Source organism: Triturus cristatus, chromosome 11 (genome assembly GCF_964204655.1).
Source record: "Triturus cristatus chromosome 11, aTriCri1.1, whole genome shotgun sequence".
In the NCBI taxonomy this organism is placed as follows: Eukaryota; Metazoa; Chordata; class Amphibia; order Caudata; family Salamandridae; genus Triturus; species Triturus cristatus.
The window spans coordinates 153,604,611-153,629,873 of NC_140594.1; the positions used below are offsets into that span (position 1 = coordinate 153,604,611).

Genomic DNA, 25,263 nt, shown 5'->3' on the forward strand with positions numbered 1-25,263 from the left:
CAGAGTTTTATATACTAATTGTTAGGAAGGGAGTACTTTAGGAATGACCTATGACTTTGTTAGATATGTAAACTTTTCAGCATAGTCGTTTTGTTTATTGCATAGGAAATGTTTACTGCACATCCTTATGTAAGGTAATTTATAAATGGAAAACCACTTTTGCACAGTTCCAGGTTACTGACAGTCACTTACTAGGACAGCGGTTAATTCGCACATATTTCGGCGCGTGTCCACAATAGTTAATTATCAAGTGGCGTACCTCAGGAACAATTCTAATTCTGTTAATCACATGGAAAATTAGGACAGCAATGTGACAATTGGTAACCACGTGCCAGACATTACTAATTACTATTTTAGTTATTGCAAGGCACAGACCCCCAGCAGTTAATTTTATTTGTGGATCTTCATGGCAGAGGGCAGTTGTTTTAAACAGTCAACAGTTGAGGAGCCCTCTCGACATACTTGTTAATTATCCCATGTTTTACTTGGCCAGGCCTATGTTATTCAGCACACACGAAGAGTGTTTTGCGTAACCACGCCATTCATTACTTTGGGAATCTTTCTGGTGTGGCTCCATGCGCGCCTTCAAATGGGGTCTTTTAAACTCTCGCTCTATGTTTGCTAGCACACGAGGAATCTTTCTGGATCACCAGGTTTCTTTCTACAGTGGTTTGCTTCTAGTTATCCCACATTTTCAATTGGCAGTTACAGATTAAGAATACCACATAAGGGCATTTTGGGAAAGTCCATTGTCAACGAAAGCACGCAATCACTCTAAGATAGCTCTACGCTGATGATCTAGTGAATGCAAAATGTATCATCTCGGATAAGCAGAAAAGTCCTTTGCTTTGTGCATACATCCTTCACCATCTGCAATGACGACCTGTGATCTTCTTTTAAGTGTGAGATGGAGACTGCGCCCTTTAAAGCCGACAAGACCTAGCATAGGATCGGTTTTATTATACTTAGGTTTATTTTATGTGGGTGTTGACAAAATCTTTCACAAATCTGACCAACACTGGAGCAGCCTCAGGTAAGTTATAAGGATGGCCTCTATTTTCCCTGAAATACAATTATAAGAGCACCCAAGCCATTTCTTATAATTTCAATTGAACCTAAAAAACGTTTTTAGGCATTAGAGGATCATTTATCATGACCAACGTTTTGCAATTTAATTTACTAAAGTTCAAACTAAAAAAAAAGTATGCATGAGAAATTGAACCCACAGTACCCTGGGAGGATACAACCATCTTATTAAGAGCTTTGTGTTCCCAACAACAAAAATACAAAATTTGTCATTGCTTAACGTGCCGTAAAATGTTAAATATATGGCAAAAAAGTTAACGGTTTAGCTAGGTAACCCTTACAACAGCCTCTTTAATTATTCTAATAGCCAAAGCAACGGTTGTTTCAGTTATTTGACTTCAGCTCCTCTAGTGTCTTCATGATGCAATAAATAAAAATAAAAAAATCAACTATCTGTAAATACTAGCTGTCAGCTGAGCCTAAAAAGCACATGAATACAAACAATCATGGTGTGTGGAAAAATCTTGAAGTCCAAAAAATGATGGAATCACAGCCACTAAATCCCACAGAAGAACCTGACTGAATCCAGGCACCCTGTAAATCTGCAAAGGATTTAGGAATTTGACATTTAGATAATAACACATAATTTCCTATTAAAATAAAGAGAAAGGCACAGTCAACTCGGTCACCTGTGGATGAATTTACTGGCTTGCTTGCATGACTGACAGCAACTATAGTAAAATATACCAAACATAATGTGCAAGTGTGATGTGATGAACCAATGTACCATCTCCACTTCTTGCAACAGTAGTTTACACTTTTTATTTTCGGAAAGGATACTATACGCCTCTTACCTCGATTCTTCGAACAGCGTCTTCAATGGCCGCAGATGTGGCAGCCATTTCCTTGTCAACCATGTCACCAAGTTCTTCCTGCTTGATGTCTAAACTTTTGGGCCTCAGGTCCTGAGGATTATAAAAAAAAGAAATATTTAGAGAGGGTACAAAAGCAAGACTTGCACAGGTACAAAAGCAAGACTTGCAGTTGCACAGAAAACCACTAAACTAATTGCAGTCTTGTTAATGTTTATAAAAGGGTCCACAAACCACAGCAGGTATGCAGCCATGTACAACTCAGTTCTGAATCTAAAAGCAAGGGTGGTGGTATATTTAGGTAAACCAACCCACAGCCTTCCGCAGTCCCAAGATTGCTTAAGCACAGTCCACCAAAGGGATATTTTGCCCATCATCAGGAACTGGATACTGTGATAAGTCTAGAAAGCCAGTTGAGTCAAGAGCTCAAGACAGAGGCAACTATAGCTTATGGCGGGAGGAGGATTGTACACATTCACATACAGCGTGGCCTGCAAGAATACTTGACTCAATGTATAGTCAAGTGCCGGAAGGCATTCGTTGTTTTCTACTGACTTGAGTTGTGATCTTGTACCTGATGTTGTCAGCAGTTATGAAAGACTGCGACTCTGATGCTTGTAAACAAGAACCCATGAAGCTGGGGGGTGGGTAAGGAAGGCATGAGGCCTCATCCATGTGGATGAACCAATGAGAACACAGGATAACAGGTAGAATGAAGTAGTTAGAATAGTGGACATTTGGTTAATATCCGAGTAAGCCTATGCAGGACGTTTATGGTATGCTAAGGGGCATTATCAGATCTGCGGACCACGTCATGCACAAGTTACTAGAGACAATAGCAAGCTTTACATTTTACAATCTGTTCTCAAAAGTAATAAGAAGGGGCTCTGCAAGTCACATTTGAAACCAGGAAACATAGCACTGTTGATCTGCTGCCAATGGGAAGTGGAAATTGACCATCTTCATCCTTTCTGCAAGTCGTGCAGTACAGTGCTTTGGAAACTAAAGAAACCAGGAAAGGCTCCTTTCCATTAAGGGCCAGCTCAGGGGCTCCTGTGCCTGTCCGTCATCAGAACCGCATCCCAATGCACCTCGTTCGCTAGTCGAGGTCTCTGGCAACATTGCACCCTAGAAGGGTCAGATATTCATCAGCTTCTGGGTGAGCCAGGCCTAAACAGCATAGCATTAGGAACGGACACTGTAGATAGAATTAATGAATAAAGCATCACAGCCCGCTCATCTGGCCAATGTCCATCCAATCTAACAAAGCATTCTCCCTCACCACAGCCCATGATCTCAGATGGCATCACCTTCTTCAATGAAAACACCATCCCTTGCAAGGTGTCATTTGCATAGGACATGCTCTATCTCCACCAATTAATAATGCACGTGGCAAGGGGCCAATGTAATTGGCTACTATGAAACATATGTACAATAAGCACGTTATGTACAGAGATACTCCGCACACAACATAAAAACCAAAGGAGAATGATAGGTGGGTAAATTTGCTTTAATTGATGTTACAAAAATTACCATATTGCCCCCATAGGCATCCGGGCCAGGAGCCTGAATCAGAACCGAGAGACCATTATTTTTCTATACATAAAATTGTCGCCAAATCATTGAAAGTTTCTGGCCTTCTTCTTTACTTATCCCCAAGTAACTAACTGGCTCAGGCAGCACAGGCTCCGAGCCAATGCCTCTGGCCAGCATGTACCCAGGAACACCCTACATGTATTTTTTATTTAGTGCATTTTTATAAAGCGTGGAGTAAAGTGTTAGACAATAGAACAATACAAAGATAAATATGAGACTTAAAAGGACGGGTACACAAACACATAATCCAACCCAGCACGCAAGGGAGAGGAATGTACAGGAAAAAATACCAATTTTCAATGATGAGCAAACTTCCTAGAGGGCCTGAGAATTAAAGTATTAGTTCTCAAAGTGTTTTTGGAAGAGAAGAGATTTGAGATCTGCTTTGAAGATCCGGGTAGAGGAGGTGGCACGGAGCAATGGGGGAAACGAGTTCCAGATTCTCACAGCATTGCCTGGGAAGGATTGCGCCATTGATCTTTCCCTTTTGAAGGAGGGGGCTCAAGCAGAAGCTTTTCCGCATTGCGAGAAGGTTGAGATTCTCAGGACAATTTAAATTTATTCGCCAGGTGGGGAGGAAGTGTGCAAGGCTTTGTGTGTGAGGCAGGCAGTTTTGTAAATAGATCTTGCCTCGATCGGAAGCCATCGAAGAGAGGACAGGATAGGAGTGACGTGGTCGCTTCGTTTAGACCCTGTAATGAAGCGAGCTGCTGAATGGAGGATGGATTTGAGAGGGTAGAGGTGGGATTTGGGTAGGCCCATCAGAAGAGAATTGCAATAATCCAGTCTAGAGAGAACCAGCGATTGTACCAAGGTTTTTAAGTCTTTTTCTGGGAAGAACCGACGAATCCCCCACAGAAGGCGCAACTGGTAACGTGCGTTCTTAGCAATGGAGTTGATGTGGGAGATTAGATTAAGTCTTTTGTGAAGTATGACACCTAGGGATTTAGCGCTGTCGACAATGATGGGTTTGTTGTTGAGTAAGTTCAGCTGATCCATCCAAAATTGAACAGGAGGAGGGAGAGAGAGAGGTAGAGAGGAGGAGGAATTCAGTTCTGGCGGGATTTAGAATGAGTTGGTGAGTTAACATCCAGTTGTGAATAGAGGAGAGTGGAGTCGAGTAGTGAGATCGTGTGCGGAAGACACCTTGAGGTAGATTTGAGTGTCAGCCGCATAAAGATGGTAATGGATCCCAGATTTACTTAGGAGGTTCCCTAATGGTTCCAGGTAGAGATTAAACAAAGTGGGTGCAAGGATAGAGCCTTGAGGGACGCCTTGACCTACAGCCAATGGAGACGAAAGACTGTTTGCTATCTTGATCATTTGGGATCTGTCCGAGAGGAATGAGGCAAACCATTTAAGCACTGTGCCATCCAATACCATTCTCTGATGAAGAGTGTTGAGGAGGGTGTTATGATTAACAGTGTCAAAGGCTGCAGAGAGGTCTAGAAGAGTCAGAAGACACGATTCCCCGGAGTCGAGTATATGCAGCGCATCATCAATCACTTGCAGCAGGGCTGTTTCCGTGCTGCAATTTTGGATGAAGCCAGACTGCAAAACGTCGAGGAGATTGTTTTTATTGAGATTATTATGTACTGGTCATACACCATGACCTTTGACTATTCACTGTGCCCAGTGTGCCTTTACTCTGATTTTTGTGACTGCATCTGCTTTTCTACAACATCAACACAACAGTGGCTCCTGGATGTCTTCATGGAGATTATAAAGAAACAAAAGGCTGCATTTTCACTGGGCAGAGGCCCTAGAAATTAAAACATGTAGTACTTCTGTCAACCACAAGATGGCATCACAGGCAGCCTATATATTGAACATCTGCAGCTACACTGAACATGTGGTCTTAGATAGAATGCATGAAGATTAAAGCAAGCAGTATGGCTCTTGACAACTAGATGTCCTCACCCAGACTACACAGAGATGGTCAAACTCAACAGTAACGGCTCTGGACCAACTTTTAATGGAGAGGTACGGCAGCTGTTCCATTTTCAGCAACAGGATGCTCCATACAGAATAGAGAGAAAAAAAAAGTTCTAAATATCCCCTCAGACGTTGAATACAATTGTAAAGTCACCTTCGATACCAAGAAGTCCTCACTGCTAAGCTCTCCTTGTGCCAACATAGCCAGTTAAATGTATGTTTTTTAATGAAGATTGGGAAAAGAAGCTGGTTTGTAAATTGTGAATGACTATCAGAGCTAAAAGGTGACCAGCTCTTCTCAGCCAGTCAGCTCCCGCCCCTGTAATGATTATGCATGCAGGTGCACAAAATGCAGTAAGCTATATCTTACCATTATTGAGAGGTGAGAGGGGCGGTGCCTGCCGAGAGCCGAAGCTCCCCCTTACTGATGTATTATTACAGTTGTTGCAAATATGGTGTTTTATTGGCCCAGTGCACAATTACTTTTATTGGTCTGGCACCCCAAAGAGAGGCAGTGTCACAAAAACACACAACTGTAAACCTTGTGCATTCATTCTTCCTTCATCTCACGTGCATCTGAGATGGTTTTACACATATAGAAGGAGCACAGTAGCAGCCACGCATACAACACAAATGTAACACGTGTTACATGACAAGACTGCATAGGTTCCCACTGCAATGTTAAAAGTAAAATCACAACCAGTAGGATGCCATGCTTTACCTGTCCCAGGTGAAGGATGCTTTGCAGGGTCCTCCTCACACTGGCAGGATCCGCGTTCTTCAATGACAGCTTATCCTTCAGGTCGTGCAGGTACTGTAGGGTCTGGTTACCACAGTCCCTGCAACTGTCCGTCAGTCCTGAACAGGCAACAGAAGACATTAAAGAGCAAATACGGCACACAATGTACACCCTGCCAAGTTAAATGCATGAATGCAGCATTCTTAAGAAAGCACCCTTTCCTAAAATGTTCACAAACTACTAATCCTTAAAGACATGAGTACTGGAAAAAAAAAGTCACGGGAACAGGGATAAGGAATATGCTACTTACCAGTATGCATCTGTTCTTGGCATGTAGAGCTGCAGAGTTGTACACTTTGCATAGATCGCCATCTGGTGTTGGACCCGGATGTTTGCAGTTTGTTTTTCTTCTTGGACAGTCTTTGGAAGTCACAAGTTCGGTGACTCCTCCTTCGGTCCGTACTGCGCATGGGCTTCGGCTCCATCCTCAGATTGTTTTTCGCCAGCAGGGAAATGATGGAGCGTAGTAATAACAGTGAGAAACCCATGTGTGTTGTATCTAAATAAGAGAGACTGGAACGGATACAGGTAGCCGGGGAGGCGGGTGGGCGTGTACAACTCTGCAGCTCTACATGCCAAGAACAGATGCATACTGGTAAGTAGCATATTCCGTTCGAGGCATATGAGCTGCAGATTGTACACTTTGCATAGATTATATAGCAGTACCCAACCTTAGCAGCGACCACCGGTATCCGTTGCAGCGGTTTGAAATAGTGTCTTTAGTACAGCCTGGCCCACACTAGCTTGTTGCTTGGAGTGCACGTCTACACAGTAATGTTTTGTGAAGGTGTGCGGTGTTGACCATGTGGCTGCTTTGCAGATGTCATCTAAGGGTATGTTCCCTAGAAAAGCCATGGAAGCCCCTAACTTTCTAGTAGAGTGGGCTTTAGGTGGAACAGAGAATGTTCTTTTTGCCTTTTGATAGCAAATTTGTATGCACTTTACAATCCACCTAGCTATCCCTGATTTAGAGATGGGGTTGCCTTTATGCGGTGGAGAGAAGGAAACAAACAATTGTTTAGTTTTCCTGAAAGGTTGTGTTCTCTGTATGTAGTACAGTAAAGCCCTCTTAACATCAAGTGTATGTAGAGCCCTTTCCGCAACAGATTGAGGTTGCGAGAAAAAAACAGGTAATTCCACCGATTGATTGAGATGGAAGGGGGAAATGACCTTGGGCAGAAACTTTGGATTTGTACGAAGTATCACTTTGCTGTGATGTATTTGTAAGAAGGGTTCCTGTATAGTGAACGCTTGTATTTCACTCACCCTTCTAAGGGAAGTGATGGCCACTAGAAAAGCTGTTTTCCAGGTGAGGAACTGTAGCTCGCATTTCTGCAGTGGTTCGAAGGGCGGACCCATTAGCCTTGTAAGAACTACATTTAGATTCCATACAGGAGAAGGCGGTGCCCTGGGTGGAATTATGCGTTTAAGGCCTTCCATAAAGGCTTTAATAGCAGGCACCCTGAACAGTGATAAATGCTGTCTGTTTTGCAGGTAAGCAGCAATCGCTGCTAGGTGTAAGCGTATGGAAGAGTATGCCAGGTTACACCTTTGAAGATGGAACAGATAGCATATAATGTGTTGTATGGATGCATCTAAAGGGTTGATTGTATTGTTACGGCAGTAAACAACAAATCTCTTCCACTTTGCGGCATAGCATGCTCGAGTGGTAGGACGTCCGGCTTCCTTGATAATATTCATGCAGTCAGGGGGAAGGTTAAGGTACCCAAATTCTAAGATTTCAGGAGCCAGATCGCAAGGTTGAGCTGCGCTGGGTCCGGGTGTCTGATTTCTCCATGGTTCTGAGTTAGGAGGCATGGGGACAGGTGCAGTTTTTGGTGTGGTACCACTGATAGTTGTAATAGTGTGGTGTACCACGGCTGCCTGGCCCATGTTGGGGCTACCAGAATGAGCGTGAGGGAGTGCTGTTGCAGTTTCCTGACCACTAATGGAATTAGTGGGAGAGGTGGAAAGGCGTATGCAAATCTGCCTGACCAGTTCATCCATATCGCATTGCCTTTGGACCATGGGTGTGGGTATCTGGCGGCGAAGCTTGGGCATTTTTTGTTTTCGTGGGTGGCGAAGAGGTCTATCTGAGGATGCCCCCACTTGTGGAAGAATGGGCGAAGAACTTGTGGATGCAGTTCCCATTCGTGTAGTTGTTGCGTTTGTCTGCTGAGCAGATCTGCCATGGTGTTTTGTATGCCTGGGACGTGCTGTGCCAGGAGAAAGATGTTTTGTGGAATTGCCCATCTCCATATGCTCTGGGCTAAGCGGGAGAGCTGGGGAGAGTGTGTCCCCCCCTGTTTTTGAATATAATACATTGCAGTCATATTGTCTGTGCGAATGAGGACTGCTTTGGCTGAAATCTGCTTTTGAAAGGATTTTAGGGCTAGAAAGATCGCCAAGAGCTCCAGATGGTTGATGTGGAGCGACTTTTGCTGTGGTGTCCATAGACCTTGCATTGTGAGGTGGAGGAGGTGCGCTCCCCAGCCGGAGAGCGATGCGTCCGCTGTTAGAATTATCTGAGGAACCGGGTCCAGGAACGGCCGCCCTTTGGAAAGGTTTGTGGTGTTCCACCACTGCAGAGAGTGATGGGTGCGGCCGTCCACCAACACCAGATCCGTCAGCTGTCCCTGGGCCTGGTTCCACTGTTGCGCTAGGCACTCTTGGAGTGGACGCATGTGGAGTCTTGCATGGGGCACTATGAAAATGCAAGATGCCATCATCCCTATTAGCTTCATAAACACTCTCGCTGGGAGAGAGTGCTGAGCAATGAACGTTTGGCGCAAGGCTTGTATGCTTGCGATCCTGGCTGCGTTGGGATAGGCTATACCTTTTGAGGTGTCTATAGTGGCCCCGAGATATTGCTTTATGTGAGACGGTACGAGGTGGGACTTTTGGTAGTTCACCGTGAAGCCTAGCTGGTGGAGCAGTTGGATGGTGCTGTCTGAATGTTGCACACATTGGTCGTAGGACGCGGCTTTTATCAGCCAGTCGTCTAAGTAAGGGAAGACGTGAATATGCTGACGTCTGAGGTGTGCTGCTACTACCGCTAGGCATTTGGTAAACACCCGTGGCGCGGTGGTGACCCCGAAGGGGAGAACTGTGAATTGGTAATGCTGACCGTCCACCACAAACCTGAGGTACTTTCTGTGAGAAGGGTGTATTGGAATGTGAAAGTATGCGTCTTTCAGATCCAAGGTAGTGAGAAAGTCTCCCTGACAGAGGAGCGGGAGGACTTGTTGTAGGGTGACCATGTGGAAATGGTCTGAATGTATGTATGCATTTAGAGGCCGGAGGTCCAGAATGGGCCTCAGGGTCCCGTCTTTTTTCGGTATTAGAAAATACAGGGAGTAGACCCCTAGATTTTGCTGATTGACGGGGACCTGCTCTATAGCGTGTTTTTGGAGGAGGGAGAGCACCTCCTGTTTGAGTAGTGTGGAATGTTCCTGAGACATTGGACGGTGCCTTGGTGGGATATTGGGTGGGGTAGATGTTAGCTCGAGACAGTACCCTGACCGAATAATTTGGGTCACCCATTTGTCCGATGTTATGGACTCCCAGGCGTGGATAAAGTGTCGCAGTCTGCCCCCGACCGGAGTGGGATGGTCTGGGGGGAGCGGAGGGAAGTCATTGTGCGGGCGGGGTGGCAGAATGGGTGGTGTTAGTTTTGCCCCTGCCCTTATTGTTGTTGCCCCTGTATCCACCCCTTTGGTAGCCCTTTGAGAAGGTATTTTGAGGAGGGGACTTGTAGGAGGTAGAGGCGCTATCGGTGGAGTAGCCTCTGCCTGTGCTACGAAAGGACGAACGCCGAAAGGAGCGTTTAGGGGTCTGTGATTGTAATGCCCCCATAGACTTTGCTGTGTCCGTGTCCTTTTTCATTTTTTCCAATGCTTCGTCTACCTTTGGCCCAAAGAGATTTTGTTGGTCAAAGGGGTGATTTAGTATGGATCCGTGGACTTCTGGCTTGAACCCTGAGATCCTGAGCCAGGCATGACGACGAAGCAGGACACTAGTATTTATGGCTCTAGAAGCAGTGTCCGCTGCATCGAGGGCACATTTAATGGAGGTGTTAGTAATGAGCTTTCCCTCCTGTATTAGGTCATGAGCTTTACATTTGTGTTTTTCCGGGAGGTGCTGCATAAGAGCCTCAAGCTCATCGTAGTGTGCTCTGTCATAACGCGCAAGCAGCGCTTGTGTATTCGCAATGCGCCAGATGTTCGCGGCTTGCGAGGCAGTGCGTTTACCAGACGCATCTAGGAGTTTTGATTCCTTATCTGGCGGTGGGGCCTCACCTGAGGACTGGGAGTTAGACCGCTTTCTAGGCATGGACACAACTAAGGAATCTAAGGGAGCAGGGCCCTTAATGTATGTAGGGTCTGTGGGTGCTGCTTTGTACTTTTTTTCAATTCTGTGGTTTAAGACCCTGGCCCTGACAGGGTCTTTGAACACCTCTGCAGCATGTTTGGTGACACCCTTAAGCATTGGCAGGATGGCTGTGGACTTATCCTGAATATCAAAGGTATCCAGTAAGAAGTCGTCTTCCACTGGTTCGCTATGTAGTTCCACCCCGTGGTAGTGTGCTGCTCTCTGCACTAAGTGGTGAAACCCTAGTGAGTCCTCTGGGGGAGATGGCCTGGATGGGTATAGGTCATCTTGAGGCACATCTGGTATGTCAGGGTTTTGGTAATCTTCCCATGGGTCTGGGGTCCCCGGTGGTGTGGGGTCCATTGGGGCGTCCGCCGGGTCATAATCTGGATCCCCGTAATCCGGATCTGGGGACGGGGTCGGGGAATGATGAGGCAAGGGTGGCGGAGACCTGGGAGGGAGAGGAGGTGGAAGAGGTGGAGGAGGAGGAGGTGGTGTAGGAGGTGGTGGGGAGGGCACTCTGAGAGGAGATGTGGCAGAGTCCTTCCGCTTGGGTGGTGGAGGAGGAGCTGGTGTGTCAAGATGTCTTTTCTTGACAGTCAAAGTCAATAGCCCAGTCTTTGGATCCTTAGATAAGGTTTTTTGATAAGGATCGGGTGTTAAAAGGTCCGGTGGCGCCGAATCGTCCGCCGGCGCCAATGGTTTCGGAGCCGAGGATTTGGGTGGTTTCTCTGCGCCATGTTTTTTGGGAACCTCAGTTTTTTTCGGCGTCGAGGTAGGCTTCGGCGCCAGGGCGTCGGTGCCGAGGGATTTGTGCTCGTGTTTCGTCTGCACCGAAAGTCCAGGCTTCGGCACCGGTGGCTTTGGAGTCGAGCTGGGCGGCACTTTCTTCGGTGCCGAACGGTGTTTATCGGCACCAGGAGTCGGCTGGCTCGAGCCCGAGCTGCCGTGAGACTTGTGAGGCTTCGACACCGGGCCCGAAGGTGGGGTGATAGAAGCTGCGTGTTTGGTTTTCCCCAGGCCCAAAGGCGAAGGTGTAACCGGAGTCTCTTTGGATTTGGGCGCGGGGGTGGGAGGGGGTAGAGTACTCACGACCCTCTGCGCCGGTGTGATGTCCTCCAGGTCGGAGTCGTCGGCCTCGGAAGCGCTGACGATGTCTTCCTCCTGCTCGGTGTGGTGTTGCCCCGAAGCTTCGGTGTCGTCTCCGAAGATGTCCGGTGGAGCCGCGGTCGATGAGTGCGCCATGGTGCGTCGAGCTCTTCGATCCCGGATGGTCTTTTTGGATCGAAAAGACTTACAGGCGGGGCAGTCTCTAGCCTCGTGTTCTGGAGAGAGGCAAAGGTTACACACCTGATGGAGGTCGGTGTGGGAAAATTTAGACCCACATTTTGGGCACTTTTTGAACGGAGTCCTTTCCATCGGCCGGGACCGGGGTCGAGGAGGGCCCGAAGGCCGGTGCCGATGTGTGGAATCGAGAAAAGTGCCTCTTCGAGAGATGAAGATAGATGAAGAAACTCTATGAACGAGGATTTTCCGTCGAGGCTGGAACCGTAGAAGTTCGAAGCCGGAGCACGAAGTATCACATCCGAGCCCGATGGCGGAAAAAAACAATCTGAGGATGGAGCCGAAGCCCATGCGCAGTACGGACCGAAGGAGGAGTCACCGAACTCGTGACTTCCAAAGACTGTCCAAGAAGAAAAACAAACTGCAAACATCCGGGCCCAACACCAGATGGCGATCTATGTAAAGTGTACAATCTGCAGCTCATATGCCTCGAACTTAATGTTATTATGCTGGCCCACGTCATCAGGGACCCTTATTCCAGTCAAGTCTTTCGTTACAAACTATTGTATTGTGGGTATTTAGTCCAACAGAAGTGAACCAGGACTACTACTCCCAGAATGCACCGGGTAGTCAAATGTAAGCCCAAGAGAGTTTCCCTTGTGATATGAAATTGATCGGACAACTTTAGGGTGAGCAGCTGCTACCCCTGGCTGCCCACTGGTATCCCTAGCACTGCCACCGCTGCTACTCCTTTCAGAGATCATGAAGTCAGTGGTAAACAGGACTCCCGAACCTTCTCGAGTTTCTCTAGTTTTTACTCATTACCAGGGCATTAAGTAGGGGGGTTGGAGAGGGGGGGGGGGGGGGGGAGTCTGTGCACCGGCAGTTTTTAGGGGGGGGGCCTCGAAAGGGGTCTCTATTTTCAGGCCTCAAAGGTAGTCCGTTTTTAGGTCTCGCCTGACCCAGCGCATGCGCTGGTCTGTCGAGACTTATTGAGAGGGCTCCAAAAAGTGCTACCAGGCCAGCCTAGAGCCACAGTGCATGTGCGCGGGTGCTGCTTTTACCGCGATTACCTTCACTTTCATGTTTGATCGCGATCACTTTCACGGCCGCTTGGCATAGCCAATAGGTCTCGCTTTTGGGACCTTAAAAGTGTTTAGTTATGCAACTGTTGCATGGCTAAACACTTATAAGGTCCCAAAGGCGAGACCTATTGGGTATGCCAATGCTTGTTTTTCTTCTCCCTGGACTGCCGTGAGAACATGCACATCCGCTCATGTTTATTTTCCTCACTGAGTAGTGGTCACGGCATGACGTCCACGGCACGACGGCATGACGTCATGCCAGGTGAGCATTGTTGGAAAAAGGGAAATCCTTTAAGAGAGCCATTTTCTCTCAGGATTTCCCTTCTCTGTTTGCACCGCAGGAGCAACGTCGTCGTGGTGCCAGCCTTGGAAGTGAAGTCATCGTGGGGTGATTAAAAACTGAAGAGGCAGACGACCACAGGCAGCCTGCTCCAGCATGACCTACACTTAATGATTTGCATGCCGTGTTTCCGAAGATAGAATAATTGGAGGGGTTGGGGAAATTGGTTGCAGCATTTCTCACCTGTGGAACCGCATCTTGATAGGTAAGTGCAGGCCCCCTCCTCTCTCCCCTCCCCCTGCTGCCGCGCGAGGCGCGCGCTTGTGTTTTTTCAGCTTTATACAGTGCAAATGCGATCCGAAGGTATAGGTCTGCTTTACATGAGCACCAATTACCATTGAATAGGGTCGCGCTCACTTTTGCCGAGTGTATTGCAAACTTAAGTTCTATTTTGGTGTAGTTGCTTTCAAACCTTCCCACCCTTCCATGGTTGTTTTTAAAACCCCCCGCCCCACATCTTCTTGTCACAACTTTCAGATCTCCGCCACACTCCGGTCCTTGCTTTCAATTCACCTCCAATCTATTTTAATTCCCCAAATCCTCCCATTGTTACTTTCAAACCTGTCTCCCCCCTCGCCAGAAAAAGAGCATTGGCAAACCTTTGGTAATGCTTTTTTTTATTTTTTATATTTTTGGCAGCTTTATATAGCGCCAATCAAACACGAAGGTATGGAACCGCTATAAATGAGTGCCTGTATTACTAGCTCTATTAGTTTTTCCACCTAAAAAGCGCTGGTCGCTCTACAGTGCTTTTCTTTTTTTTTAAATCATCCCCTTATCCAACTCCAACACCCCACCCCTCTCACACTTGCTAACCCCACCCCATTGCCAAAGCCAATAGCTTGCCCATGTTCGAGACCTATTGGCTTTGCCAACGCTTCTTCTGAAAGTAGTCAGAAGGGTGCCCACAGATGCTGGATTTGTCAAGATAGGCGACAAGTAAAATTATTTTCCATGTGGAAAGGATATAAAAAGGTTAGTTTGAAATTTCACTTTTGCCCCCACGCTATGAGATTACTACCCGTTCCTCCTCAATATGAACAACGCTACACAGATTAAAAGAACACAAAAGGAGTACACTCTAACAAGTTTACGAAAATCAAAATCACAAGCGTATGCCTCCGACTTCTGTAGGTAACAAAAAGGTTGTGAATCAAAGCTATGCTTTAGTTTGAAGAGTGTTAAATGTTGAAAACGAGTGCACAACTGAGAAATTCCACATTACGCTGGCCCTTTAGCGATAAAGCACGGTCTTGCTTGATTCCAAATTATCACCAATAAAATGTGACTAAGGTGTGCTTCAAACGCACTCGATGGAGTGTCAACGTACTGTGTGTACAGTCTAGCAGAACAAATTCCCCTTTTCAAAATGACTTTCCAACAGATGCTTCAGGACACCAGATATTCAATAAACTATGTTTGAAAAAGGAAAGTTACTCGGTCATACTAAACAGTGCTCTAAGGATAAAAGATACATTTTGATGAATCAACTGGTTTTAAATATACCATATTGGCTGTAGCTAAGAAGCTCCATTACTTTCAAAGAAGAGCAAAGCAAAACATCAGAGTCCGAAAACATGCGCTCATTTTTGTAGTAAAGGATCTCAAAATATTGGTATTGCAGCAGCACAGGCTGGATTATCCAGGCATTAAGACATCTCAATGCTCAGTGGAAACAGAAGTTCTCAATGCAAGTGCAGGGTGAGCAGAAGTAGTTTACTGAACACCAGCATATATGCTATACGTTCACGACTGATGAAGTCACTATACCAGCATATTTTACTACCAATAAAGGTATACTCGTGTGAATTTCCAAAAGATAAGTGCAACGCACCACAGTGAGATTTCGCTTTATTAACTGAATTTCAAGGTCCCTGCTGAGTGACTTTAGCAGCAAAACAAGAACTGTTGGCGATGTGGAAAAAGACAACAATTCCAACTACAGGAGCATAGTGGATTAATATTTGATCAATACTGGGGATTAAAAAATTAGCATACAGCATTCAGGAGCGGGAGAGGATATTTGCGAATGCATGGGGTCCAACAGTGTCAGATAGCTAGAGACCTTGTGGAGCTGAACAGTCTGAAACGATGAGGAGTCTTCCATATTACTGAAACGGATGCCGTTGGGGATTCGGAGACACAGACCAAAAAAGAATCCTTGAAGAAATAGAAAGGGCAGCACTCTAGGGAAGAGAGATTGACCATTATTTAGCAGAGGTTAGCTGAGGGGTCTCTTTGGTATCTGACCAGGCGATAATGTCTGTCTTGCACTATTCACTAAATTCAAATATTGAAATTTAGATTCATGTCTAGTAATGTAAATAATTTTTACATGTTTTTTTAAAGTGTTTGGTACTTTTATGGCTTATACTTAATAAATATACCTTTTTGCCTATTTTATTATCCTTTGCTGGATGTGACATGATTTTCTTAAGCACACAATGCTAATTATCTTGATTTAGACCACGCACCTATTCGGATAGGCCACACCCCTTTAAGAGATTTGCCACGCCCCTTTTAGAGCACCCTGTTTTTTTTTCCCACTTAAAGCCCTGCTCCTTACCCATTCCTTAGCCAGTATTACTAGTTTTTTTGCCCCGAGCTGCGCCCTCAGGCAGCACTTTCTACCATTCGAAATTACTACATTTCAACGACTTCTAAAATTACTTGGGGGATTTATAACTTTCCCCAAAGTATTCCAGGACTGGAGTTGAAATACTGAATAAGACTCCTGGACTATTTGAGGGAAAATTGCTCTTTCACCAAATACTTTGCGACTGGAGTTAAAATAGTAATTTTGACCTTCTAGTGTCCACCACGCTCATTGCTGACCTTCGGGGCAGTTCAAAGTCTCCTAACAGCCAATAGGAGGAAGCGTTGCTGTGGATCAAATAGCACACGATGCACTTTCGCTACTTGCAGCATTTTGGTGAAGTGACGTCAATGCACGTGAGGAAAGTGCAGACAGATCCAAAACCTGTCATTCATTTCTTTTAGAATTAACTTAATTTTCATACAGTGGCGTAGCTAGGCCTTTGGCCGCCCGTGGCGGTCCCTGCGTTTGTCGCCCTGCGACAGATGCAGGTGGGGGAGGGGGGGTGCTGGTGATCCCTCGCAACAGCCGCAGGTAGGAGCGGGGGACAGGGAGAGTGAGTGGGGGGCGGTGCTGGCGATCTCTGCGTTTGCTGTGACGGTCGCGGGTAGAGCAGGGGGTGTTGCCCACAGAACTCATGCCGATTGGGACGGACTGCCTCCCCCCCCCCTTGCTACCTCACTGTTTTTATAACACACACACACACACACACACACCTGCCTGCATCCCAGGGGTGCGCGGTAGGATAAATGTTATGAAAAAAGAGCATGCAGGAAATCGCACCCATCCTCGCTCAAGGTTCTATTTAGACCCAACATAACCCATACATTTCATTTAAAGGCGCCAGGCCGACTGTTCTGTGAGAACATTCAAGTTTAATCCGATTGTTCGGATGGTCTGGCAGAGAGCAGCGCATCCAGGGTGAGGCGGTCTGCTTCTAACCGACTCTGCCCATCCACCCGGCCTATCAAACGTGGTCTGAAGATCTTCCAATTACCCAGTGGACCTGTCTTCTCTTCCAATTAACAATCACAATACTGAATGCTGTGTAAACACCAGGGCTTCACAAAGGCCTCGGCGCTTTGTTTAACGCAATCAAGACTATCCGATTTCACAGGCCTGAAAGCATGGCAAATAAACAGCCTGTGCCGAGCATGTTCTGTAAACCTCAACCATTCGCCTGAGCACAGAAAATGAAGGTGGCATCTGTGAAACCAAGCTGTGGAGACATTATTTACACTGCTAATATTCACTTGGCACTGCAAAACCTCAACATGCAAGAAGGTCACCCAGACCCCAGTGTTCTATATGCTGAAATAATAGTGCAAACACTACACATCTCCTACCTTCGAGGGAGATCTCTCCGCTTGCACCTTTCACGTGCTAGGGCGGTGTTTCCCAAACCGTGGGTCACGAAAGTCAAGACAAATAAATAACCCTGCCTTTTAACTCTATCTTTAACTTGTCACACTTGCCAGTGATTCAAAGACCGAGGTCAAATGTCAGGCTGCTTTATTCTTTTTACATGGGGTGTTCTCTTTTCTTTCTATGACTGCAAAGTGAGAGGTTTCTAAAGAGAATTCTGTGACAGTGCAGGGTGTTGGTTTTTGCAACAGAATGTAAATACCTGTAAATCAATTGTAAGCATCTAGCAGTTACAAAAGCAAAAATTAAGCACTTTTTTTTGCAATTTTGAAGTGGACTGGAAACAGAATTCAACAGGATAAAAACAAATCAAGACACTTGGTGATGCACACATGATAAATGTTCACAAAAACCCAAATTCCACACATTATCATTTGTGTGCTATATAGGTTTATCTAGAAAACCGTATGTCTGTGCAAATTCACTGCCCATTCCTATAGAAAATGTGATGCCTGTAAATGACAATTTGCTAACACACGATGCTGTAGTTGCATTCAAATATCGCCCTGCGTCATGTCCATTAAAGATAGGTGGGTCACAAAATGTTGTTGTTCTAAAACATTTGGGAACCACTGTGCTAGGGCATATGTTATACAATTATCTGCTGCAATGCCTACAAAGATGATAGCGCCACCCACCATACAAACGTCTGAAAACATTCGGATAGCTGGAAAGATAGCTTAGCTAGTTAATCACTCCCTACGGTGTGCAAGCTGAACAGGATAGCTTTGAGTAAGTGTCGGTCCGGCTTGCCTTTTATCTTTCAGAGGTCAATAAAATGAGTACCACTGAACTGCTGTTTGCAGTTCTACTAAATGGGAAACAGTACAGTAAAGAGTTCTACAAAAAAAAAAAGTCATTAGTTTTAGGCTATTTTTAACATAAAACTTATTAATCCTAATTTCTTCCAATTGGGTAATTCTTAAAATGGACAATACTATTGCCCAAATATAAAGTGTAATGCTGCCATGCAACCCTGGCATCCGTTTAACATCCAATGGTAGTGATTGTGACTGCTAACTGTTGGCATTGCCCAACTCTACAAGGAGTCTGGTTCAGGTTATTGATCGTCTAAAATTGGGATTAAAGCTAATTTGGCTGACTGGATCGTCAAAACAAATATTTTAGGCAGACTTTGACAATCCTATTCGGCCTGCAAAAATTGGTATGGTGGACGTTGGTTTTCAGGAAATGGTTTCTTCTCAGCTTTATTTTTCTTCTTTATATTCATGATTTTACAGATTTTTATGTTTAAACAAAATGAACTAATTGGTAAAGCTTTTTAGGTCTCTCCCGAGCCAGCGTATGCGCTGCTCTGGCGAGACTTTTAGTAAGTGGGCTTCAAAAATCCAACCACATGCTTTTTGTGTGGCCTAATGAGTGCGGTTATGCGCACGGCTACGCGCACAGGCTCCATCTGGCTTTCCTCTCTGGTCATGGCTCATTAAGCGCATTGCTCGCGGGCACCCTTACACTCTTGGGACGCTGCAGCTGCTTTCACTTTTGCTGCCGCGTGCGCACACAACTCCCGGGCTTGTTAAACTGTGTGACTTGTCCTGCGACACAATAAGAGCGCTGTTCTAATTAGCGCTGTGCACAAAAAAAGCTTGTTTCTGGCTGCAACCATCACTTGCCACGGAATGGGTGCTGCATACTCAGTGCACATTTCCCCTTCGTATTTGGCCTCCCTGATTCGTCCTGAGCAGGCTCTCTCTGACTGCATTACACGAGGGAATGCAAATGGGTCAGTCGGAAGGACGCCCGTGGCAGCACACAAACAAGGTTGGTTTTAGACTACGAGTTTCTAAGAAAAAATTTAACTGCCGTATTTTGACATTATTAAGAACTGCGATTTCATCATTTTGATGATCCAATCAGAGCATCGGCTTCCGCCGCAGCCATTCCGCTGCTGAATGTGCTCGTTACCGTGTTTACGATAAGGCTTGGAGAGTTGCCTAGCACTGGGGTACACACAATCACACTGCATTCTTCCAAGCCGGCTTTCAAGTCCGCAGCCCTCTTCAGAATAACCGCTGCCCTCCCCACCGCCACTCTTGGAATGTTCAACATAAACAGGAACTGGGCACATTTACTGGTAACTCTACACCAGGAGCGAAGCCAGTTCTCACAGTGGGTCTCACTGTTTGACTCTCTTAGGCCGGTTTTCCTGCTGGGAAACAGCCTTTGAAGCACAGAAAATGCATCATAGGAGTGAATTGCTAATGTACAATAATCTTCTGTTAAGTTTTCACTGATGGTCTTGTTTTTGTATGTTCGGTAGCAACCACACTCCCACAACCGATCCTCGCCTGCGAGTCAGAATGTATGCACCATGATTTTAATCAATATCTCACACTGTTCATACGTTCAATGACTTCACCCTAATTATCACTGTGGACATCAGAACGCATAAATGCAGAGTGAATCTCTGGTTTTAACAGGGATCATCTGATAGCATTTACGCGAATTTAAGCTATTTGCATTGTAAATAACAATGCCTTTTATTTATGTTTTAAAAACGGAAACAAAAATAAAAGGCATTGTCATTTGCAATGACAATAGCTCAAACTCACGTAAATGCGAGACCTATTGCATTGCAAATACTTGTTTAATTATAGCAAGCATTTAGCTAAAATTCTGGTTGGACTGGACATCAACTAAAACCGACAAGGGTTCATGGCAAGATGGTTGAATGATCCTGTCGGTTTCCACAGTGCTGCAATGTTTTAATGTACACGCCCAATTTCAACTGCATAGATCACCTTTAACCTGAAGGGTCATGTCCCTTTGCCCAGGAGTGCGAAAGTAACAGACCTCTGCACGGGACTAACACCGTTGCTTTGATCACAGCACGAGACAACGGAAAGACAAGGACTCCATGTGTTGAATGAACGGAAGTAAGGTACAGAGGAAAGGACATGCAAGGGTGACACACTGAAGACTTACTGTCGGCGTGGTCCGTTGGAGCCATATGTGATGTGGCGCTGCCGTTAACGATGGTGTCAGCTGTCAAGTGGGAGAACTGCGCAAGAGCCGCTACCAGACCAGTAGCATCTTCAACATGTGAAAAAAAGAGAATTAAAACTTTCAAACAACAAGAGCAATAAAAGGCAAAACATAAGATCACTCAGTACACCAAGAGCAACGTGATGTCACAAACCCCAAGCCTGACCAGTACCGCCCCATGATCACTACACAAATAGCGATAAGGCCTCTTAAATGTGAAATGGCTCCTGCAGAACAGAGAGACCAGATTTTCACTGGGAACCATTATTTCGATCCGCCAGACAAAACTGTTTTTAACAAATTATTCCCATATTTGTGCATCAATTTTTAAGCAAACCCTAGGGAGTGTTTCTCTTTACAGCCTCCCGATCACAAAATACATTCCGACCCTCATTTTGGTACATGGCCAAAAAACGACAAATGCTTTTGTGTACAGATACCTTTGAGTACACTTCCCGCTCATGAAACTTAGGGTAACTTCTCAGAATGTTACTCTTACTCCTGAGTCCTAATAAATACTGGTGAGATTGCGCATCTTCAAACTAGGAATTTCTACAACACATCAAATCCGAACGTTCATGGCCAATATTCTCATGGTCGGTGGGATTTTGAAAATTATCTTTGCCTAAAGATCGAGAGATCCATGTTTTGACATAATTCCAAATATGGCTTTAAGTAAAGCGACTTCAGAGGTTTTCAAATCCTGAAATCTATGATATTTCTTCACCCTCTAACATCTTTCATACAGTATACAAGCTTCCATCTCTGCACGCAATTTTATTCTTAGTGCATGCAATCATATCAATTACACTATGCCACCACAAAAACGCTGATAATTAGCCTTCTGACCTCTTAAATTTATCCGAACCAACTTCTTTGTTTTGGAAATACCGATGGGTAAATAGATCTTGAACACAAAAATGACTACAATACTTGGCCAAGGGCTTCTCAACCCTAGCAGCTGTGCTTTAGTGCATGTCTAGCAAGTTGCAGAAGATGAACGCAAATCGCATGAAGAAGATCTGACCATTATCCAATCCTTCGGCTCTAGTGCAGAAGCTTCTTGTCTTTTTAATCTATACAACAAGTTACTTACCTTTGGTAACACGTTTCTGGCGGATGCTCTAACTGCAGATTGTTCACTTTGCGAATACCCCCAAGCCCCGGACCGGATCTGGAAAACTCAAAATGTAGTGCCCCTCGGTGCCGTGAGACTCCGCATTGACTTCGTTCCACTCCAGAAGTGAAGATTAGAGCCACATACAAGCACCACCCATGCGCGTTGATGTCAGTTTCTTTACCTAACACTGTTCATGTCACCCATGCATTGCTGACGTCAGTTTCATTTCTTAATACTGTCAGCTCCCTCAGATTCGGAGCCATTTGGAATTGGAAAAACACAGGGGCAGATTCTTAAACTGGGACCTTTTAGACGGATAGGTGATGGACGCAAGGTCATTCCACAGGGGCACGGGGTGGGTGCTGAGGAATCTGCGGTTAAATATCATCCAGAAAGATTTATAGTAACTTGCACTTCTGATGGATACTTCTAACTGCAGAATCCGCACCTTGTGTATAGTTACATAAACAGTGCCTCCCAAGGTGGGGAACCTGCAGAATGGCACAGACTAAAATTACTTGCCGGACTTAATGGTCAAAATGCCAAATCTTATTGTCAAGGCAGTAGTGCTTCATGAACATGTGCAGTGATGCCAAAGTAGCTGCCTCATAGATCTTGAGACCAGGCACCTCACATGTCAAAGAACTGGTAGCAGCTTTGGCCCTTGTGGAATAAGCCCTTAGAGCTTCTAAAGGCTGCTTCTTAGCCAATGTATAGAAAGTAAATATTAATACAGAGGACGATTCATTGTGAGATGGTTCTTTTCTGCACCGTCTTGCCCTTCATCGCCCCAGAGAACCCCAAAATCAGCTGATCGTCCACCCAATGTTCCTTAGTTCAATCGTGGTTAAAGTGCATCTCTCTCTTGGGGTTCAGTTGATGGAGCCTCTAGTCATCTTTCGAGGGATGAGGCCGGAGCAAAGAAAGTCACGAGGGTGATGACTTCAACATGAAAAGCTATCAAAACCTTCAGTAGTTCCTAACACCAATTTGTCTGGAAACAAAAGTGGTGAATGGAGGATGGACTGAAAGGGCCTTAAGTTCCCTCCCTCAGCATGCTGATGTTATTGAAGACCGTTTTAAAGGGGAGCAGGCACAATGACAAACTGCGTACTGGTTCAAAAGGGGTACACATTAGAAAAGTGAAAACAAGATCGCACTGTGGCATCACAAAGGACTTGAGTGGAAATAAATGTTGTAAACCTTTTAAGAAACGCATCACAACCGGTGATTTGAATACGGATTTTGGTTTGGTAAACGTAAACGGCAGGGAGATCTGAGATAACCCTTAACCTTGCTGTGCCAAGAACAAAGCAAACAACAACACATCTGATCGCTTTGCCTGCAAAGGGTCCAACCAGCAGGTATCGCATCAAGCTAGAAACGTATCCCAATACCCTGCATACACAAGTTTTGTGGAAGGGGGCCTGGCAGCCAGGACACCATCAACCAGCTCAGGAGGAAGATCAAAGCAGATCAATTGTGGCCGCTGAATCTCCATGCTTGGAGATGCTTGTTGCACAGACCCAGGTGCAAGACCCTGCTCTCTTGCTGCGACAGAAGGTCCTTTTGAAAAGGCAGCCTAATCGGGGAAAAGATGCCAAAGCCCAGATGTTGCAGGTACCATGCTTCAGAGCTACCAGGATGACTTGAGCCCAGCCATTCATGATCTCCAGAACTCCGGCTGGAGAGGTGCTGTCAGGAAGGCACACAGGAGCCCTGTGCTCTACCCTAGGTGGAATGTGTCAGACACAGCCTTCTTGCAAACTCCAGCGTACACAATTGCTGAAATTGGGTGTTGGTGAAAAGATCGAGCCAGGGTTCTCCCCATTGTTGAAAGATGCCCTGTGACACTTCTGGCTGTAACTGCCAGTAGCGATCTGCTAGGTGCCGCCAGCTGAATTGGTCTGCCCTGGCATTTAAAGATCCTGCCAGTTGGTGTACAAGGGAGATCTGCTGACAAGTCAGCCAGCTCCAAAGGCACAGGTCATCTTGGCACAGGGCACAGGGCCCCGGACCCCACATACCCTAGTTGTTGCAGTACCACAAGGCAGTGATGTTGTACATGGGAACCCGCATCAGACTCCCCTTGGTGGTTGGCAGAAAGGCGTTTAATGCCAAACATATCGCCCGCAACTTGATGCGGAGGCCACCAGAGTCCACTTATCTCCACCTCTCCCAGACGGCCCCCCCCAATTCAGCGCACATCAGTCAACACCGAAAACTGGGTGCGGCAGGGAAAAGGATCTTCCGCTGATCTAACTGCAGTCGAGTAGCCACCACTGCAGATCTTTTAGAATCTGACAGGTTCCCCTGGTGCTGGGCTGGAGACTTCATAGTTCCCACTGCAAATGTCACAAGTACCATCTGGCATGGACGACAAGCAGGAGGCTAATAGGCCAAGAAGCCTTGGAACCATACTCACTGAGACCCAAGACAGAAGCTAAAACATTGTGATCATACCCGGAATGTCCTAGACTCACTGGTTTGGAGAGCAAACTCAAAGCGCACATATTCAGGATGGTTCTGATGAAGGGGAGGCTCTGTGAAGGAGTCAGTGTGGCTTTGGCAGGTCGATTGAGAACCTCAATGATGTCAAGAGGTTCGTTGTCATCTGGAGGTGGTCTGCAACTACCTGTGGCAAGCCTGCCTCCAACAGCCAGTCATCTATTTAGGGGGATGACTTGCACCCCCAACCTCACCAAATGGCTGTGACCACTTCTGTCACTTCTGAACATTTGAGGAGCACTGGTGAGGCCATAAGGGAGCATAGCAAACTGAAAGTGATTGTGGCCAACCTTGGCTGAAGGCAGCACCTGTGGGCCTTCAGAATGGGGATGTGAAAACTGTCCTGCAGGTCCATGCCTACCATCCAGTCTCCAGGATAGATAGAACCTGAGCCAAGCTGAGCATCTAGAATTTTTCTTTGTTCAGGAAGGCATTGAGGAGACTCTGAGCTAAGATAGGATAGGATTGAGGCCTCCTTTCTTCTTTGGCACAATGAAGTAGTAAGAATTACACCCAGTCCTCACATCCGAGGACATTATCCAGTCTATTACTTCTTTGGCCAAAAGAGCCAGCATGTCCTGCATAAGACGGACAGTTAGTCCTCTGAAAGTTGCTCCGGTGTAGGTAGCAGGTTTAATGGGTCAAAAAGGAATGGTAGGGCGTATTCAGTTTGGAATGGGATGTATTCAGTTTGGAATGGGATGTATGCTGCCTCTGATGGTCAGGTTGCTGTTTGTTGGACCCATGACCCGACATAGAAAGAATGCCCCTGGTATATTCCATAAACCAAAATTGCAGTGGGGTTGCAGGGCACAAGCTGAAAGGATCAAAGATGGTGCCTTTGTTCACCTTTTCACCAAACAGGTGGACGCCATTGAAAGGCATGTCCATTAAGGATGCCTGGATTTCCCCGGATAAGCCTAAGGATCTCATCCATGTATGGCGCTTGAGCAACACACTTGTTCCCATAGGCCTACCTCTACAATCCATGGTGTCTAGGCCAGAGTGGATGGCCATTCTGGCTGCGTGCCGATCATCTTGAATGGTTTAGGGAAATGAAGCACTTACGTCGTAGTGGGCCACAGTGAACATCTCACCGACTATGTCCCAAAGTGCATGGGTGTAGCGTCCAAATAAACAGCTTGTACTGAATGACCTCAAGGCAAGGCTGACCAATGATAACATTCCCTTTTCAAACATATCCACATGTTTTGGCTCCCTGTGGAGATGGGATGGTCGGAAAGGAGTTAGGCATTACTCTGCTGATGGACATCTGAACACCAAACTTTCAGGGGTTGGG

General features: G+C 45.9%; 1 protein-coding gene across 1 annotated transcript in view; it reads right to left on the bottom strand.

Annotated features, from left to right (window-relative positions):
• The window catches only part of HIP1R (huntingtin interacting protein 1 related), a 513,161-nt gene that overhangs the window by 123,695 nt on the left and 364,203 nt on the right, over nucleotides 1–25,263 (bottom strand). The window contains exons 21-23 of the mRNA XM_085635911.1: nucleotides 20,276–20,383; nucleotides 6,151–6,287; nucleotides 1,881–1,991 (exon numbers count right to left, since the gene is read on the bottom strand). Of these exons, the coding sequence (XP_085492037.1) occupies nucleotides 1,881–1,991; nucleotides 6,151–6,287; nucleotides 20,276–20,383 (356 nt within the window). The remainder of the gene's footprint in view (nucleotides 1–1,880; nucleotides 1,992–6,150; nucleotides 6,288–20,275; nucleotides 20,384–25,263) is intronic.